The sequence below is a fragment of the Eucyclogobius newberryi genome, unplaced genomic scaffold (assembly GCF_026437365.1).
Source record: "Eucyclogobius newberryi isolate DKJ021-1_F unplaced genomic scaffold, fEucNew1.0.hap1 SCAF_21, whole genome shotgun sequence".
NCBI lineage: Eukaryota > Metazoa > Chordata > Actinopteri > Gobiiformes > Gobiidae > Eucyclogobius > Eucyclogobius newberryi.
Genome location: NW_027315846.1, coordinates 29,015,170 through 29,033,601, shown reverse-complemented (window position 1 = coordinate 29,033,601; position 18,432 = coordinate 29,015,170). Strand labels below are relative to the sequence as shown.

The 18,432-nt window shown below is 43.3% G+C and overlaps 1 protein-coding gene across 1 annotated transcript in view; it reads left to right on the top strand.

The window, feature by feature from the left end:
* luzp1 (leucine zipper protein 1) overlaps positions 1-18,432 on the top strand; it is a 53,730-nt gene that overhangs the window by 20,059 nt on the left and 15,239 nt on the right. Inside the window, exons 2-5 of the mRNA XM_072457283.1 lie at positions 323-678; positions 2,198-4,340; positions 7,828-8,357; positions 10,753-10,914. Of these exons, the coding sequence (XP_072313384.1) occupies positions 547-678; positions 2,198-4,340; positions 7,828-8,357; positions 10,753-10,914 (2,967 nt within the window). The 5' untranslated portion in view covers positions 323-546. The remainder of the gene's footprint in view (positions 1-322; positions 679-2,197; positions 4,341-7,827; positions 8,358-10,752; positions 10,915-18,432) is intronic.

Here is an 18,432-nt window from a genome sequence, read left to right as displayed (position 1 = left end):
AGAGATTTTTCTAGATGACCCAACTTTAGTATATATATGTACGTATGGTTATATGTATACAATTTTGAGCTGCGACACAAGTTTTCCCTCCACAAACAAAATTCTTATCAAAAAGTCCTGCTGTGTACGTCTAACGTTAATCTTAATGTTGCATATTTATTTATCTAAAGTTAAGAAAGCTTATCTGTCAATAAAAGTTCAAAAGTACATTTATTCGTCCAAAGGCTTTTCCCTTGCATTTAGTTGGAACATCTAATATTGTAAGTTTGTTGATGTGAATGAATGATGCACAATCTAACTGTTGCACCTCTCTCTTCTCCAGATGACAGACCCATCACCTGTATTCCAATCTGAGGGACCTTCTTTGCCTTACAGCCACAGGAGCAACCTCTGATGTGAGCCGCTTCATCTAAGTTACCTGACAGCACAACCACCCTAATGTGGATCTCCCAGGGGCCCCTTACCACATAACCTTCAGAACAAACCCAAAACCACAGCCTCACTCTGTTGTGCACAGTCACAGAGGCAAATCAGCAGAGGGGAGCCATGTCAGAGCACAAGGACATGACACACCGACACCTCCGGCACAAGCTGCAGAGCCTGGGCCGCCGGCTGGACGAGCTGGAGGAGGCCACCAACAAGCTCCAGAAGGCCGAGGATGAGCTGCTCGAGCTGCAGGTAATGTGGGGATGCGGATATATAATGGCGAGTGTCAGGGAATTAACCACCTCTGCAGCAGTCATTGCCATAAGTCATAAGTGTCAGTTATGTTCACATGCACAGGAGAATCCAAGTATGTTCTATTTCTATTCTACTTGTTTCCTGATCATGAACCAATCATCAACTAGGCTTGTTGCTTGTCTACAGCAAGTCAAAAAAACGAATAGCTGCAAAACTAAGAGATGGGGCTTTTAGTAGAGCTGTTGGAACTAAACGCTATAGGAACTAAACAATCAATGCTGACGGCCCATGGCATCAGTGGAAAACAGACTTGCACTCTGCCTCACAAGCTAACGAGGCTAACATGGCTAAAAGGCCCAGCGCGGCAGCCAACAGCCCTACCCTGCCATAAAACCAAGCTCCGTCCCCGACGTGGGGTCTCCAGGCTGACCCCTGTCGGAAGGAGAAGAGGCATGAAATGCAGCGTGACATGGCGTCACTGAGAGCTGAAATGAGAGCCAGGCATGGCACAGCCCGATTCGACCAAATGGAATGCGATATAAAGGTGCTGAAAGTGGACAATCTAATTCCGACAATATGGATGGGTTACTGGAGCTGAGGGCCGAGGTGGTGGCGCTGCGGACGGAGCTCAAGAATATGAAAAGTAAGATTGTGGATTTGGAGTCCAGATCCAACACTGAAAATGTCCTTGAGGGTCATCCCGGAGCTAATTTCGTTTTCTGGATTTGTGGTCCGCCCCCCATTACAATAAAAAGAGCACATCGCCTGGGCCAAACAAGACCAGCAACTTATAAATCATGAGGCCTGATTATGAGGTTTCTGAATGATCATCTGAAGGAGCACATCATGAAGGCTGCTAAGGTTAAAGGAGATACTGAACAGAAATTACCAAGGCACTGCAGACTGTTTTTGACATTGCCATCTCACTCAATTTTAGAACTATGTACTTGGGCCTCAAAATTCCTACCATGGACACAATAAATGGATATCCTTGCACCAATCCTTTGGCAGCACGGTGACATGGTAGGGCTCTTGCTTCACATTAAGAAGATCGACAACTAAAAACATGTACAATAGTATTCTGGAGTATAATTGAGAGTGTGTTGAGAGAGTGAATGTGGGACAATGGATGGAAATGAGTCCATGGCTACAATGGTGTGTTTACAGCATGTACTTCATGAGGGTTCATTAACAAGCACTGTCCCAACCAATTCAATAAATAAACAAAGCAGGAAAAAAGGCCTAATCATCACAAATAAATGGATGACACAAACCTCACAGACAATCAAGGACTGGACTGACATAGTAACAGACATCAGACAAATGTTAGAACTGGCATTCAGCTTTCATTTGGAATTGTACAAATTTGACAGGCTTTCGATTAAATAGGGCTTTGAATATGTCATAATTTTGTTTCTATTGATCTTTAGTTGACGCCAACTTGCGTTGTGTTCTGTATTTGACTAATCAATAATGTGTGAAGGAATGATAATAAATATTTATGTTTTCTTTGTAGGACAAGATCATTCAGGCTGAGGGAAGTAACTCCACCCTGCTCAGCGATATCGAGACTCTTCGTAAGCGCCTCCTAAAGATCCAGGGCAAAGATGAGGAGGTCCGTAAGGCTGAGGACCTGTGCCGAACTGTCCGTGAAAAGCTGGAGGAGGAAGAGAGCCTCACCAAGGATCTTAAAGCAGAGATCGAGCGTCTTCAGAGGAGGATGGGCGACCTGGAAAAACTGGAAGAGGCATTCGGGAAGAGCAAGTCTGACTGCAGTCAGCTCTGCCTAAGCTTGAATGAGGAGAAGAATCAAACCAAGAAGCTCTCGTCTGAGTTGGAAGCACTTAAGGGCCGTCTGAAGGAAATAGAGGGTTCTGAGACTAGGCTGGAACGAGCAGAGCAAGCTTTGTCCATAGAACTTGAGAAGCTTAAAGGATTTACTCACACATTTATGAGTGATCGCAAAAGACTTTTGGAAAAGCAAAGGGAGGATGAGAAAATCATTTTAAAGTTGACGGAACAACTGGAACAAGAAAAGATTCGTCTGGGGATTTCAGGAGATTCTGGACGTGCCGACTTTGAAAGATCTCGTATCGAAGATGAACTGACCTCAACAAGCATTCTCACGAGTAAACTAGCTGCTCGCAAAAAGAGTTTAGACTACTTGAAGTTGGCAGACGGAAGTATGGTGAACAAAGTGCAGAATGTAAAGAACTATTTGGAGGGTTCACAGGAGGAGGACAATAAGGTGAAAGAGCTTACATTGGAAGTGGAGAAACTCAAAAACCGTCTCAAACTGTTGGAGATTGTGGAGGAAGACTTGAAAAAGTCAGAGTCTAAAAATGGGGAACTTCATGAGAAGTTTCAGATGGAACGGAATAGAACGAGACAACTTGGTGAGCAAGTGGAACAGCTCCGAACCCAACTGTGTGGAAAAGGATTCGGCAATGGAAGCGCCAACAGCAAAGTTCTGGAAAATGGCAAAGCTGAGAATGAAGAGATTATCAGTAAAGTTTCTTATAGACAAGAGAAGCCTAAGTATCAAAGGATAGCAACCGTTTCCGAACCAATGTCGCCAAAACAACGCAACAGGGAAATGTCTCCTCAGCATAAGAGAGAAACAAAGCTCAAGAGCCTGTCTGAAGATGGTTCTCCTAAGGGGAGTAGAAGACCACAAAGCCCTTTGCATAAAGCAAAGAGAACTCCGAAAAGCCCTACCGTTACATCTAAAAACGGACTAAAAGAAACATCAAGACTACCCACATACAACTCCATGAACACATCTCAGAAAGTTTCAGTTTTGAGTCGTTACCCTCCCGCAGCTAACGACCCGAAGCCTACGAGGTCAGGCTACAAGCAGCAAGATGGAGGAACCAAAAAGCTTCGACCAGAGAAGTTTTCAAAGTTGTACGTCGGAAGTGACAGCGAGTCAAACAACTCTGACATAGTGGCGGATGTTACCACTAACAGTATTTCAGTGTCGGAAAAAGATATAGCTTCCGATCAAGAGTCCACGGAAACCATTCAGGAGTCAAGCATGTCCAAAGCCAATGGATCCTACACAGCCTACCGATCGCATGTTTCCCCACTGTTAGGAGCTGATCAAGGTTCGGAAGGGCATTCGTCGGCATCGGAAACTGAGTCAACCAGTTCAAGACCCCTGGAGCCTGAACAAATATTGGAAACAACTAGCACTACGGTCAGCAGTAGAGTGCCAACTTCTCGATTATCAAGAAATACTCACACGAACGACTCACACTCTGAAGGCTCCTCCTCAAGAAGTTCTTTTGACGAAGAGCTCCTTAACCGGGCCCATTTTTTTGAGACAGGACAACAGGGAACTCCACAAACTCTGTCCGAGATAGAGATCCAGAGAGTGTGCAGTCCAAGGGAGGCACTGAGGTCTAAAGCAGTGATCAAACCAGCCATTGTGGAGATTGACCGAAAGGAAATGCTCTTCTCAGAACCATACGCTGCTAATGGCAAACCCAAAATCTCCACCAAGCCACTGATAACCTCCACCAGTAAAATGACCAGCAGTATCACCATTTACCCCAATGACCCCAGCTCATCCAGGACCAGCAGCCGCAGCAGCAGTCTGTCCAGTGAGCCTCTCTCCACCAAGGAGCGCCATACCTCCACCAGTAACTTCCTCATTGGTACGTTTACATTTTAGTCTACCTTGATATTGTAACTGAACTTAAGTTAATTGCTTGAACATCTCATATAACACTAAACCACTGTTAAGGGTTTCTATTTCAAATAGTTGGAAGGGTCTGCGACAATTAATCAACTAATTGTTACTAGTCAACTAAAAAATAATGATTATAGCCGTATTTTGATCATCATAATCGTTCACTGGACTATACAGACTCTAAAACATACAAAAAGACATTGGCATTATTCAATCTTAATGACAAAAAAGAAGAAGAAAGGCAATGAGCAGATTCCAAGTGAAATTAAATATTAAATATTGTTTGATAGAATAAGAAGTCTTTATCAGAGGATAGTGTTCAAGCTGCCATACTTCCCCCAGAGTTGCTCCTAGGGCAGCAGAGCTGAAACTGCAGCCTTATATTTCTGTTCCTAACTGGTCTGACCATAAGTCATTTCAAAGAGGAACGTTTTAAGCCTGGACTTAAATGAAGAGACTGTGTCGCCTCTTTAACATGGACAGGAGCTGATTCCATAACACAGGAGATCTACCTCCTACTGTGCTTTTAGAGACTCTTGGCACCACCAGAAGGCTCCACCTCCTACTGTGCTTTTAGAGACTCTTGGGACCACCAGAAGGCTCCACCTCCTACTGTGCTTTTAGAGACTCTTGGGACCACCAGAAGGCTCTACCTCCTACTGTGCTTTTAGAGACTCTTGGGACCACCAGAAGGCTCTACCTCCTACTGTGCTTTTAGAGACTCTTGGGACCACCAGAAGGCTCTACCTCCTACTGTGCTTTTAGAGACTCTTGGGACCACCAGAAGGCTCTACCTCCTACTGTGCTTTTAGAGACTCTTGGGACCACCAGAAGGCTCTACCTCCTACTGTGCTTTTAGAGACTATTGGGACCACCAGAAGGCTCCACCTCCTACTGAGCTTTTAGAGACTCTTGGGACCACCAGAAGGCTCTACCTCCTACTGTGCTTTTAGAGACTCTTGGGACCACCAGACGGCTCTACCTCCTACTGTGCTTTTAGAGACTCTTGGGACCACCAGAAGGCCAGCATTTTGAGAGTGCTCTGTTTGGATGATATGGTTCCCTCACGTGACGTCACACGACCGCCCCCCATGCTTCCCCCAGGCTCCTCCAGGCCCTTTTGGCCATGTTGTCCGTCGTCTGTGCGTGTCCCTTATACAAGCCCATTCTATACCACAGTCTGTCTGCTTCGATTTACAATGAAACACGGCTCAAAGAGGCCCAAAACTTCATTAATGATATCGCACTCTTTACTATAATCACAATGGTGAAGGTTTATGTCGCAGTTGATGCAGCAACCGGGAAGATAAACGGAGAGAAGTTCTATCTGATCTGATACCGAGAAACCCGGAAATATATATATATATAAAAGTCTATAAATCTATATCTGTTCTGCGCACGCTGTAGAATTAACATCAGAATTAACATCGCGTAGACACTTTGTTGATCCTAAGTTCTATCGGTCACTCACTCGCGGCGGAGCTGACAGCTGTTCAGCCCGGTGTAGGTGACTGAACCCCGGGCGTGCAGCCTCACGCACCGCTGCCTGCGCTGGAGCTCCGGAGAATTAACGCTGTAGAATTGACATCAGTTTTTTTCAGGCGTTGACCCTTTGTTCAAAATTAGGACTTGTGAACCAAGGGGGCGGCAACGTATGACAAGGGGGCGGCAACGTATGACCGATCACGTAGTTTTGTGATTTTGTCATACGTTGCCGCCCCCTTGTCATACGTTGCCGCCCCCTTGTCATACGTTGCCGCCCCCTTGTCATACGTTGTCATACGTTGCCGCCCCCTTGTCATACGTTGCCGCCCCCTTGTCATACGTTGCCGCCCCCTTGTCATACGTTGCCGCCCCCTTATCATATGTTGCCGCCCCCTTGGCCATCACTTGTTGCGTTCCTTTGCACTGATAGAGTGTGGAAAGTGATCTCAAACGTAAATGATGGAGGCTCCAGAGCTTTCAGAGTCCACAAACTCCTTGGATGAGCTACACAGAGGTCCATATTTAGAAAAGCTGCGATCAATCAACTCAGATCCATATTTTATGCCTAAATCACCGACTCTTCCAGATTTCTCCAAGCCCACTGGTCCCATGGTTCACAAGTCCACATTTTGAACAAAGGGTCAACGCCTGAAGAAAACTGATGTTATTCTACAGCGTTTATTCTCCGGAGTTCCAGCGCAGGCAGCGGTGCGTGACAGTCTGCATACGCCGGGTTCAGTCACCTCCACGGGGCTGAACAGATGTCAGCTCCGCCGCGCGAGTGAGTGACCGATTCTAAGTCCATCGCGCTCTTATTTCCGGGTTTCTCGGTATCGGATAGAACTTCTCTCCGTTTATCTTCCCAGTTGCTGCATCAACTGCCACATAAACCTTCACCATTGTGATTATAGTAAAGAGTGCGATATCATTAATGAAGTTTTGGGCCTCTTTGAGCCGTGTTTTATTGTAAATCGAAGCAGACAGACTGTGGTATAGAATGGGCTTGTATAAGGGACACGCACTGAGGACGGCCAACATGGCCAAAAGGGCCTGGAGGAGCGTGGGGGAAGCATGGGGGGCGGTCGTGTGACGTCACGTGAATGACCTCTATAGCATCTTGGAGGTATTGGATTATGGAGCTTTTAGGACCTGCTGTGAGCAGGAGTTACAGTCTAATCTAGACGTTACAAATGCAGGGATAAGTTTTCAGCATCGCTTTTAGGCAGATGACTACAACTGAATCTTTCTCTTCAATGATTTTAATATAATAATACACTTAATTCCTAAATATTCTCTATCTACACTAAATAGGGAACAAATAAGTCAGTTGCTAATTGCTCTAGTTGTTTTTTTATGTCAAAAAAGCTTGCTAAGGGTGTTTTTCTTGGAGCTCATGAAACTGCTACTTTCATTAGAACTCAGCTCTATGTTAGGGTGACTTACCATTAGAACATGCTACATTCTTGCTGTTTACACCAGTAAGCAACAAAGGTGAGACCTTTTTGATGAATTTTAGTTTTTTTGGTCAGTTTGCTTTCTCTTTGCTTTCACCTGGAAAACAGCATTGTCCAAATTGCACATAAAAACATCTTATCGTTATTTATCATTAAATCCACTTCATCCATACATTTCAAGTGCATTTTTCTTGTGCATTTTTATTCCACAGAGACATAAAGATCAGCCCTTTTAAGTAGCACCTACATGCACCATGTTGTTTATCTGATTCTATGTCTGATTTATTTTTACGTTAACTCCAAAAAGTTCAGAAACATTTGTTTCTTACATTTATGACAAGAAACTATAGAAGTAGCTTAAAATTCATAACCCCTAGATTTAAATGTTTTCAACAACCTGAACAAAGCAGGAGCTTTAAATCTTTGTGGGAAAAGTCTGAGGACCATTATGTTTACACAGTGGTTGCTCTTTCTTGCTCTCGTTGATGGTTGTCTGTATATTGACATTCCCAGGCGCCAGCAGCGACCATCACGGCAGCATCTCAGTACCGTACGAGATCTCCATCCCCAAGAGTGACCTCACCCTACGCACCAGCCTGGACCAAGACTGTGAGGAACCCGACACTTCTTCTGGATACAAACCACACCACGCTTCCACCACCACCAGCCACAGGTGCTATCAACGCAACACCTTCAGCCTCCAGTCCATGGACAGCGCCGCAGCGGACTTCACTGACCCCGAGTCTGTGTTCGAGAGCAGCAACAGTACAGCTGCCGTCACGAGTTGGAGGAGAACGAGCCAGATCTCCAACGAGGACGGTGCGCCTGACATGAAGAACGTGACCGTGAGGAGCACCTGGAGAAACAGGGGGGCGGGGTTAGCAGAGGAGGGCGCGGTCGCGAGCGTGAGGGGTGGGATCAGAGGGATGGCGGATGGAGGGTCTGAGGATGAGGCTGAAGTGGCGACTTGGAGGGCGTATCGAGCGACTACTGTGGATACGGAGGACGCGCTGCAGAGGACAGGCAAACCGTCTCCTGCTGAGGTGAGACCACAAAGACACCTTAGATATAGATTATGCAAAAATTGCTTTTATATTTTAAACATGTTGTAAAATGATGTTTCAAAGAGAAAATATTGGAAATTTATTTAGATTGAATTGTAATAAGGCTGAGCAAAACAATATGTCTGTTTGCCGTAACCCGACCGACCCGGTATGAAACTAGCCGACTGGGAAAAAGGTATCAGCATTTTGTTGAAAAAACGTCAAAATCTTTTATTTTTCAATTATTTCACTGACACACCGACCGGTCTTTCCTAAACCGCAGTGTTGAATATTTTCATCACTCTGGTAAACCTATCATTCATCCCAAAGGACTGATCACGCACTGCGCAACACATGTGCGACTTTATATTTAGTCCTCCATTCGCTTCTGTATTAAACAGAATGCCCATAGGTGTCGTTATATTGCCTTTTACAAGTTGGTTTGCCACTGTCGGCGCCACTGAAGTGTCCATAGTACATGTCACGCTCTATCAAGGTGTGAAATTTGACTTACGCAATGCATTCTGGGATTGAAACACGCCCAGCAGTGTCATCACAACAAACATGGTGGCGCCCATGTCCCCCGCATGTTCCCCCCGCTCGCCTTCGCTACCAAAATAAAGGATAGCGGCGTACAAAAGGTCGATTGAAATATCTTAAAATCGTGAGATTTAGTCTCCCGATCGGGTTGAAGCCTCTGACCCCTGGACTGTTGAAGCCTCTGACCCCTGGACTGTTGAAGCCTGACCCCTGGACTGTTGAAGCCTGACCCCTGGACTGTTGAAGCCTCTGACCCCTGGACTGTTGAAGCCTGACCCCTGGACTGTTGAAGCCTGACCCCTGGACTGTTGAAGCCTCTGACCCCTGGACTGTTGAAGCCTGACCCCTGGACTGTTGAAGCCTGACCCTTGGCGGTCACTCCGAGTCAAAAAATGGCAAAATTTGGATCTTTTTTTTTTGCCTTCAATGTTAAAAAAAAATTGAATTTACCGACCAACCCACTTGAAACATGTTGGCTCGGGTCACAGCAAACAGGCCTAACTCATATGGTCTACAAAATAAAAGGAACTAATGCTAAACTCTGACTTCACATGGATCCAGTGCCGCTTGGAGGCCAATGAGGTCTTTGGAGTAGGGCTGGCCAATACATCTAATGCATTCAATGACTTTGTGTTTTAATAATCAACAATGTGAAAATTAAGGAAATCGTTAAATTGAGGGCCCCTACACTGTGGCCCCTGTGGCCCCTCATGGCACAGCCAACTTTAGCAAACACCTCTCTCACATTATGAAACTGGTTTTGTTTTAAGCAGAACTTGCAAAGTGCAGGACAGGGTGGAATTCAGTGTGATCGTTAGACTTGTAGAGCATTTGCTGAAATACAAAATCTATTGAATTAAAATTACAGTAAAGTAAAGTAAAAATAAGCCTATACTAAACCAATTTACAATAAACTATACAAGCCCATAGGAAAATGGTTGATTGTGGCTGGAAGTTGGCACATTTATGTGTTATGAGCTTTAAAGAGGAGCTCGCCCTATTGACTTTACTATAAAGGGTTAGGAGCCAATCCCAGTGACCGGAGCCTATCCCAGTGACCGGAGCCTGTCCCAGTGACCGGAGCCAATCCCAGTGACCGGAGCCTATCCCAGTGACCGGAGCCTGGAGCCCATCCCATTGACCGAAGCCTGTCCCAGTGACCGGAGCCTATCCCAGTGACCGGAGCCTGTCCCAGTGACCGGAGCCAATCCCAGTGACCGCAGCCTTCCCAGTGACCGGAGCCTATCCCAGTGACCGGAGCCTGGAGCCCATCCCAGTGACCGAAGCCTGTCCCAGTGACCGGAGCCAGTCCCAGTGACCGGAGCCAATCCCAGTGACCGGAGCCTGTCCTAGTGACTTTGGGAGATTCGGACATCATTTGGAAATTGACCTTTTTGACACTGGAGATGTGCTTTCATTTTAGTTTTACTTTTGAATGTCTTATTATTTGTTGACTTTCTGTCGTGTTCTTTAATTTATGTTTTATGTGTTTACATTGAAACTAAATTTGAAACAAAATGGAAAGAATAAAAAGGCCATAAATCCCAGACTCATTTCATTGGGAGTCTAAATCTATAGTTAGTTGTTGCTATACAACATTCCTCTGTTTACTGTAAATTCATAAAAGATAATCAGAAGGAAAATCCTCAGATAAAGTCTTTACTTGACAGGACGGTTTAGTGTGCAATGGGCATGAGAGAAGAGAGGACATGCAGCAAACTGTCACAGACTCAAACACCAGACGCATATGTGCTGCTCTGTTTATGACTCACTGTACAGGTCATTACAGGTCATTACAGGTCATTACAGGTCATTACAGGTCATTACAGGTCAAACCCTGTGTTCTGTGTGTCAGGTGTATATGCGGAGGATCAACCACACTAAAGACCCTGAAGATCCTGCAGGGGCCCGCCGAGCCAAGCGCTCCCAGAGTCCAGAGTCCTCCCAGGGCCGGACCATCCCCCATGCACCGGTCACCTCCCAGTCCTGGGGCAGAGCGCACACCACACCCAACATGGTGAGGACTACTACATACTACTACATACTACCATCATACTACCATCATACTACTATCATACTACTTACTACTACATACTACCATCATACTACCATCATACTACTTACTACTACAAACTACTACATACTACCATCATACTACTTACTACTACATACTACCATCATACTACATACTACCATCATACTACTTACTACTACATACTACCATCATACTACCATCATACTACTTACTACTACATACTACCATCATACTACCATCATACTACCATCATACTACTTACTACTACATACTACTACATACTACTTACTACTACATACTACCATCATACTACTTACTACTACATACTACCATCATACTACTACGTACTACCATCATACTACTTACTACAACATACTACCATCACACTACCATCATACTACCATCATACTACTTAGTACTGCATACTACCATCATACTACTTACTACAACATACTACCATCATACTACTTACTACTACATACTACCATCATACTACATACTACCATCATACTACATACTACCATCATACTACTTACTACTACATACTACCATCATACTACCATCATACTACTTACTACTACATACTACCATCATACTACTACGTACTACCATCATACTACATACTACCATCATACTACTTACTACTACATACTACCATCATACTACCATCATACTACTTACTACTACATACTACCATCATACTACCATCATACTACTTACTACTACATACTACCATCATACTACTTACTACTACATACTACCATCATACTACTTACTACAACATACTACCATCATACTACTTACTACTACATACTACCATCATACTACCATCATACTACTTACTACAACATACTACCATCATACTACCATCATACTACTTACTACTACATACTACCATCATACTACTTACTACTACATACTACCATCATACTACCATCATACTACTTACTACAACATACTACCATCATACTACCATCATACTACTTACTACTACATACTACCATCATACTACCATCATACTACTTAGTACTGCATACTACCATCATACTACTTACTACTACATACTACCATCATACTACTTACTACTACATACTACCATCATACTACTTACTACTACATACTACCATCATACTACTTACTACAACATACTACCATCATACTACTTACTACAACATACTACCATCACACTACCATCATACTACTTACTACTACATACTACCATCATACTACCATCATACTACTTAGTACTGCATACTACCATCATACTACTTACTACAACATACTACCATCATACTACTTACTACTACATACTACCATCATACTACTTACTACTACATACTACCATCATACTACTTACTACAACATACTACCATCATACTACTTACTACCATCATACTACCATCATACTACTTACTACTACATACTACCATCATACTACCATCATACTACTTACTACTACATACTACCATCATACTACCATCATACTACTTACTACTACATACTACCATCATACTACTTACTACTACATACTACCATCATACTACTTACTACTACATACTACCATCATACTACTTACTACAACATACTACCATCATACTACCATCATACTACTTACTACTACATACTACCATCATACTACCATCATACTACTTAGTACTGCATACTACCATCATACTACTTACTACTACATACTACCATCATACTACTTACTACTACATACTACCATCATACTACTTACTACTACATACTACCATCATACTACTTACTACTACATACTACCATCATACTACCATCATACTACTTAGTACTGCATACTACCATCATACTACTTACTACAACATACTACCATCATACTACTTACTACTACATACTACCATCATACTACTTACTACTACATACTACCATCATACTACTTACTACAACATACTACCATCATACTACTTACTACTACATACTACATCATACTACTTACTACTACATACTACCATCATACTACTTACTACTACATACTCCCATCATCCTACTTACTACAACATACTACCATCATACTACTATCATACCACTTACTACTACATACTACATCATACTACTTACTACTACATACTACATAATACTACTTACTACTACATACTACCATCATACTACTTACTACAACATACTACCATCATACTACTTACATACATATGCCACGTCTGGACTGGTACACGCCCCTCAGGCCTTAGGGTCAGGGGTCATTCACACTTGGATTGGAATCAGGATTGGTTTGCAAATGGACCAAGACTATGAAGTGATCATGAAGTGAGCCACGCTGAGCCACCTGGTTGTGCACATGTTGGGCAGGTTGTGCACATGTGGGGCTGGTTGTGGTTGTGCACATGCGGGGCAGGTTGTGCACATGTGGGGCTGGTTGTGCACATGTGGGGCTGGTTGTGGTAGTCCACATGTGGGGCTGGTTGTGGTTGTGCACATGTGGGGCAGGTTGTGCACATTTGGTGCTGGTTGTGCACATGTGGGGCAGGTTGTGCACATGTGGGGCTGGTTGTGGTTGTGCACATGTGGGGCTAGTTGTGCACATGTGGGGCAGGTTGTGCACATGTGGGGCTGGTTGTGCACATGTGGGGCAGGTTGTGCACATGTGGGGCTGGCTGTGCACATGTGGGGCTGGCTGTGCACATGTGGGGCAGGTTGTGCACATGTGGGGCTGGTTGTGCACATGTGGGGCAGGTTGTGCACATGTGGGGCAGGTTGTGCACATGTGGGGCTGGCTGTGCACATGTGGGGCTGGTTTGCACACGTGGGGCAGGTTGTGCACATGTGGTGCTGGCTGTGCACATGTGGGGCAGGTTGTGGCTGTGCACCTGTGGTCCTGGCTGTGCACATGTGGGGCAGGTTGTGGTTGTGCACATGTGGGGCTGGTTTTGCACATGTGGGGCTGGTTTTGCACATGTGGGGCAGGTTGTGCACATGTGCTGGCTGTGCACATGTGGGGCAGGTTGTGGCTGTGCACATGTGGTGCTGGCTGTGCACATGTGGGGCAGGTTGTGGCTGTGCACATGTGGTGCTGGCTGTGCACATGTGGGGCAGGTTGTGGCTGTGCACATGTGGTGCTGGCTGTGCACATGTGGGGCAGGTTGTGGTTGTGCACATGTGGGGCAGGTTGTGCACATGTGGGGCTGGTTGTGCACATGTCCAATCCAACTTTTTTGTATAGCACATTTTACCAACAAAATATCTCCAAAATGCTGCACAGAGTACAAACAAGCACAAGTAAAGTATGTTAAAAAAATTAAACTGAATAAATAAATTCGTACAAATCATATACAATCTAATTAAAAACAATATAAGATATAAAATATACAATATATTTTCTATTATACAAAACAATAAAAGGCGGTCAGAGGACCACACAACTCTCATGCCACTGGGCCTGGACCGAGCCTGGACCGGGCCTGGACCGGGCCTGGACCGGGCCTGGACCGAGCCTGGACCGGGCCTGGACCGAGCCTGGACAGGGCCTGGACCGAGCCTGGACCGAGCCTGGACCGAGCCTGGACAGGGCCTGGACCGAGCCTGGACAGGGCATGGACCGGGCCTGGACAGGGCATGGACCGGGCCTGGACCGGGCCTGGACCGAGCCTGGACCGAGCCTGGACCGAGCCTGGACCGGGCCTGGACCGGGCCTGGACTGGGCCTGAACTGGGCCTGGACCGGGCCTGGACCAGGCCTGGACTGGGCCTGGACCGGGCCTGGACTGGTCAGGGCTGTGGCATCTAAGGTTCCGTCATCACTAGAGCAGTGACGGCGTCTCAAACAGCAGCGCCCCCTAAAGGGAGAAAGAGACATCACACGGCCTAAAAAATTGGATATTGTTGCTGGGGAAAGTGGGAGGAACTCTGGAGCAACAGAGAGCCTGAGGAGACTGATTGGTCTGCAGCATATCTGGAAAGAGTGCGTATGATTGGTCGAGAAGCAAAGGTGTCAGACTGTGATTTGCTGGTGGTGACAGGAGGAGCAGGCCTTTTATTGATACATCTATAGTTTCAGCTGGTTTACAGTCTTGTCCCGCAGCACAAGAGCTGAGGAAGCCTTCCCTTTATAAGTTCTGCACCAAAAACTGCCCTCCCCTCCAAACGTGGACCAGGTGCTACCATGACGACTGGAGTCCGCAGTGCTACGCTAAGCTCTGGCACTAAGTGTATTTCTTTCTGGGCCGGCCCGCTCGATGCTGAGGGCAGCAGTTCCTCCTCTGCCCAGAAGCACAAAAGGAGAAGGGCGGGGCTGGAAAACTGCATTACAGACCTCAAAGTGCAGGAAGTGGAGTTACTTCTGATAAAACCACTGAAGAGCCTTTACTTCTGAGGGTCGCGCCAGACGAACCAAAGTGGATTTCTCTATGATTGTTCTGAGTTTCCAGATAATTATATTCAGATGATATTATCTCTTATGATTTTAGTCCTGTTTTTTTTTTCCTGTTTAAATACTGGTTTAGTCCCGTTTTAGTCCCGTTTTAGTCCCGTTTTAGCCCTTATCTTATCCTGCTTTTATCCTGCTTTAGTCCTGCTTTAGTCCCACTTTAGACCAAATTTAGACCCACTTTAGTCCCGCTTTAGACCTTTAGACACCGGGTCTATGGAGAGGCGAGCTCAACAAACTGTCATAACATCACAAAAAGGTTCATTTTTAACTTTTATTTTGGTGGGTCTAAAAGTTCTCCCTGGTGCATGTGATCATGTGATCCATCAGCCCGGGGGTATGATACACGCTGACAGTTTGATGAAGTAGTCGGTAGTACTCTGGATGTTTGTGTGTAGTTACCATGGGGACACATTCTCAGAAGCTCTGCAAATGGAGTAAATGGTCAACAAAGTCTGTGGTACTTGTATATTTAGTCTGTGGTACTTGTATATTTAGTCTGTGGTACTTGTATATTTAGTCTGTGGTACTCTGTGGTACTTGTATATTTAGTCTGTGGTACTTGTATATTTACTCTGTGGTACTTGCATATTTAGTCTGTGGTACTTGTATATTTAGTCTGTGGTACTTGTATATTTAGTCTGTGGTACCTGTATATTTAGTCTGTGGTACTTGTATATTTAGTCTGTGGTACCTGTATATTTAGTCTTTGGTACTTGTATATTTAGTCTGTGGTACTTGTATATTTAGTCTGTGGTACTTGTATATTTAGTCTGTGGTACCTGTATATTTAGTCTGTGGTACTTGTATATTTAGTCTGTGGTACTTGTATATTTAGTCTGTGGTACTTGTATATTTAGTCTGTGGTACTTGTATATTCAGTCTGTGGTACTTGTATATTCAGTCTGTGGTACTTGTATATTTAGTCTGTGGTACTTGTATATTTAGTCTGTGGTACCTGTATATTTAGTCAGTGGTACTTGTATATTTAGTCTGTGGTACTTGTATATTTAGTCTGTGGTACTTGTATATTTAGTCTGTGGTACTTGTATATTTAGTCAGTGGTACTTGTATATTTAGTCTGTGGTACTTGTATATTTAGTCTGTGGTACTTGTATATTTATCTGTGGTACCTGTATATTTAGTCTGTGGTACTTGTATATTTAGTCAGTGGTACTTGTATATTTAGTCTGTGGTACTTGTATATTTATCTGTGGTACTTGTATATGTGTCTGTGGGACTTGTATATTTAGTCTGTGGTACTTGTATATTCAGTCTGTGGTACTTGTATATTTAGTCTGTGGTACTTGTCTGTGGTACTTGTATATTTAGTCTGTGGTACTTGTATATTTAGTCTGTGGTACTTGTATATTCAGTCTGTGGTACTTGTATATTTAGTCAGTGGTACTTGTATATTTAGTCTGTGGTACTTGTATATTTAGTCTGTGATACTTGTATATTTATCTGTGGTACCTGTATATTTAGTCAGTGGTACTTGTATATTTATCTGTGGTACTTGTATATTTAGTCTGTGATACTTGTATATTTAGTCTGTGGTACTTGTATATTTATCTGTGGTACTTGTATATTCAGTCTGTGGTACTTGTATATGTGTCTGTGGGACTTGTATATTTAGTCAGTGGTACTTGTATATTTAGTCTGTGGTACTTGTATATTTAGTCTGTGGTACTTGTATATTTAGTCAGTGGTACTTGTATATTTAGTCTGTGGTACTTGTATATTTAGTCTGTGGTACTTGTATATTTAGTCTGTGGTACCTGTATATTTAGTCTGTGGTACTTGTATATTTAGTCTGTGGTACTTGTATATTTAGTCAGTGGTACTTGTATATTTAGTCTGTGGTACTTGTATATTTAGTCTGTGGTACTTGTATATTTAGTCTGTGGTACTTGTATATTTAGTCTGTGGTACTTGTATATTTAGTCAGTGGTACTTGTATATTCAGTCTGTGGTACTTGTATATTTAGTCTGTGGTACTTGTATATTTAGTCTGTGGTACTTGTATATTTAGTCTTTGGTACTTGTATATTTAGTCTGTGGTACTTGTATATTTAGTCAGTGGTACTTGTATATTTAGTCTGTGGTACTTGTATATTTAGTCTGTGGTACTTGTATATTTAGTCTGTGGTACTTGTATATTTAGTCTGTGGTACCTGTATATTTAGTCAGTGGTACTTGTATATTTAGTCTGTGGTACTTGTATATTTAGTCTTTGGTACTTGTATATTTAGTCTGTGGTACTTGTATATTTAGTCAGTGGTACTTGTATATTTAGTCAGTGGTACTTGTATATTTAGTCTGTGGTACTTGTATATTTAGTCTGTGGTACTTGTATATTTAGTCTGTGGTACCTGTATATTTAGTCTGTGGTACTTGTATATTTAGTCTGTGGTACTTGTATATTTAGTCAGTGGTACTTGTATATTTAGTCTGTGGTACTTGTATATTTAGTCAGTGGTACTTGTATATTTAGTCAGTGGTACTTGTATATTTAGTCTGTGGTACTTGTATATTTATCTGTGGGACTTGTATATTTAGTCTGTGGTACTTGTATATTTAGTCTTTGGTACTTGTATATTTAGTCTTTGGTACTTGTATATTTAGTCTGTGGTACTTGTATATTTAGTCAGTGGTACTTGTATATTTAGTCTGTGGTACTTGTATATTTAGTCTGTGGTACTTGTATATTTAGTCTGTGGTACCTGTATATTTAGTCTGTGGTACTTGTATATTTAGTCTGTGGTACCTGTATATTTAGTCAGTGGTACTTGTATATTTAGTCTGTGGTACTTGTATATTTAGTCTGTGGGACTTGTATATTTAGTCTGTGGTACTTGTATATTTAGTCTTTGGTACTTGTATATTTAGTCTTTGGTACTTGTATATTTAGTCTGTGGTACTTGTATATTTAGTCAGTGGTACTTGTATATTTAGTCTGTGGTACTTGTACATTTAGTCTGTGGTACTTGTATATTTAGTCTGTGGTACTTGTATATTTAGTCTGTGGTACCTGTATATTTAGTCAGTGGTACTTGTATATTTAGTCTGTGGTACTTGTATATTTAG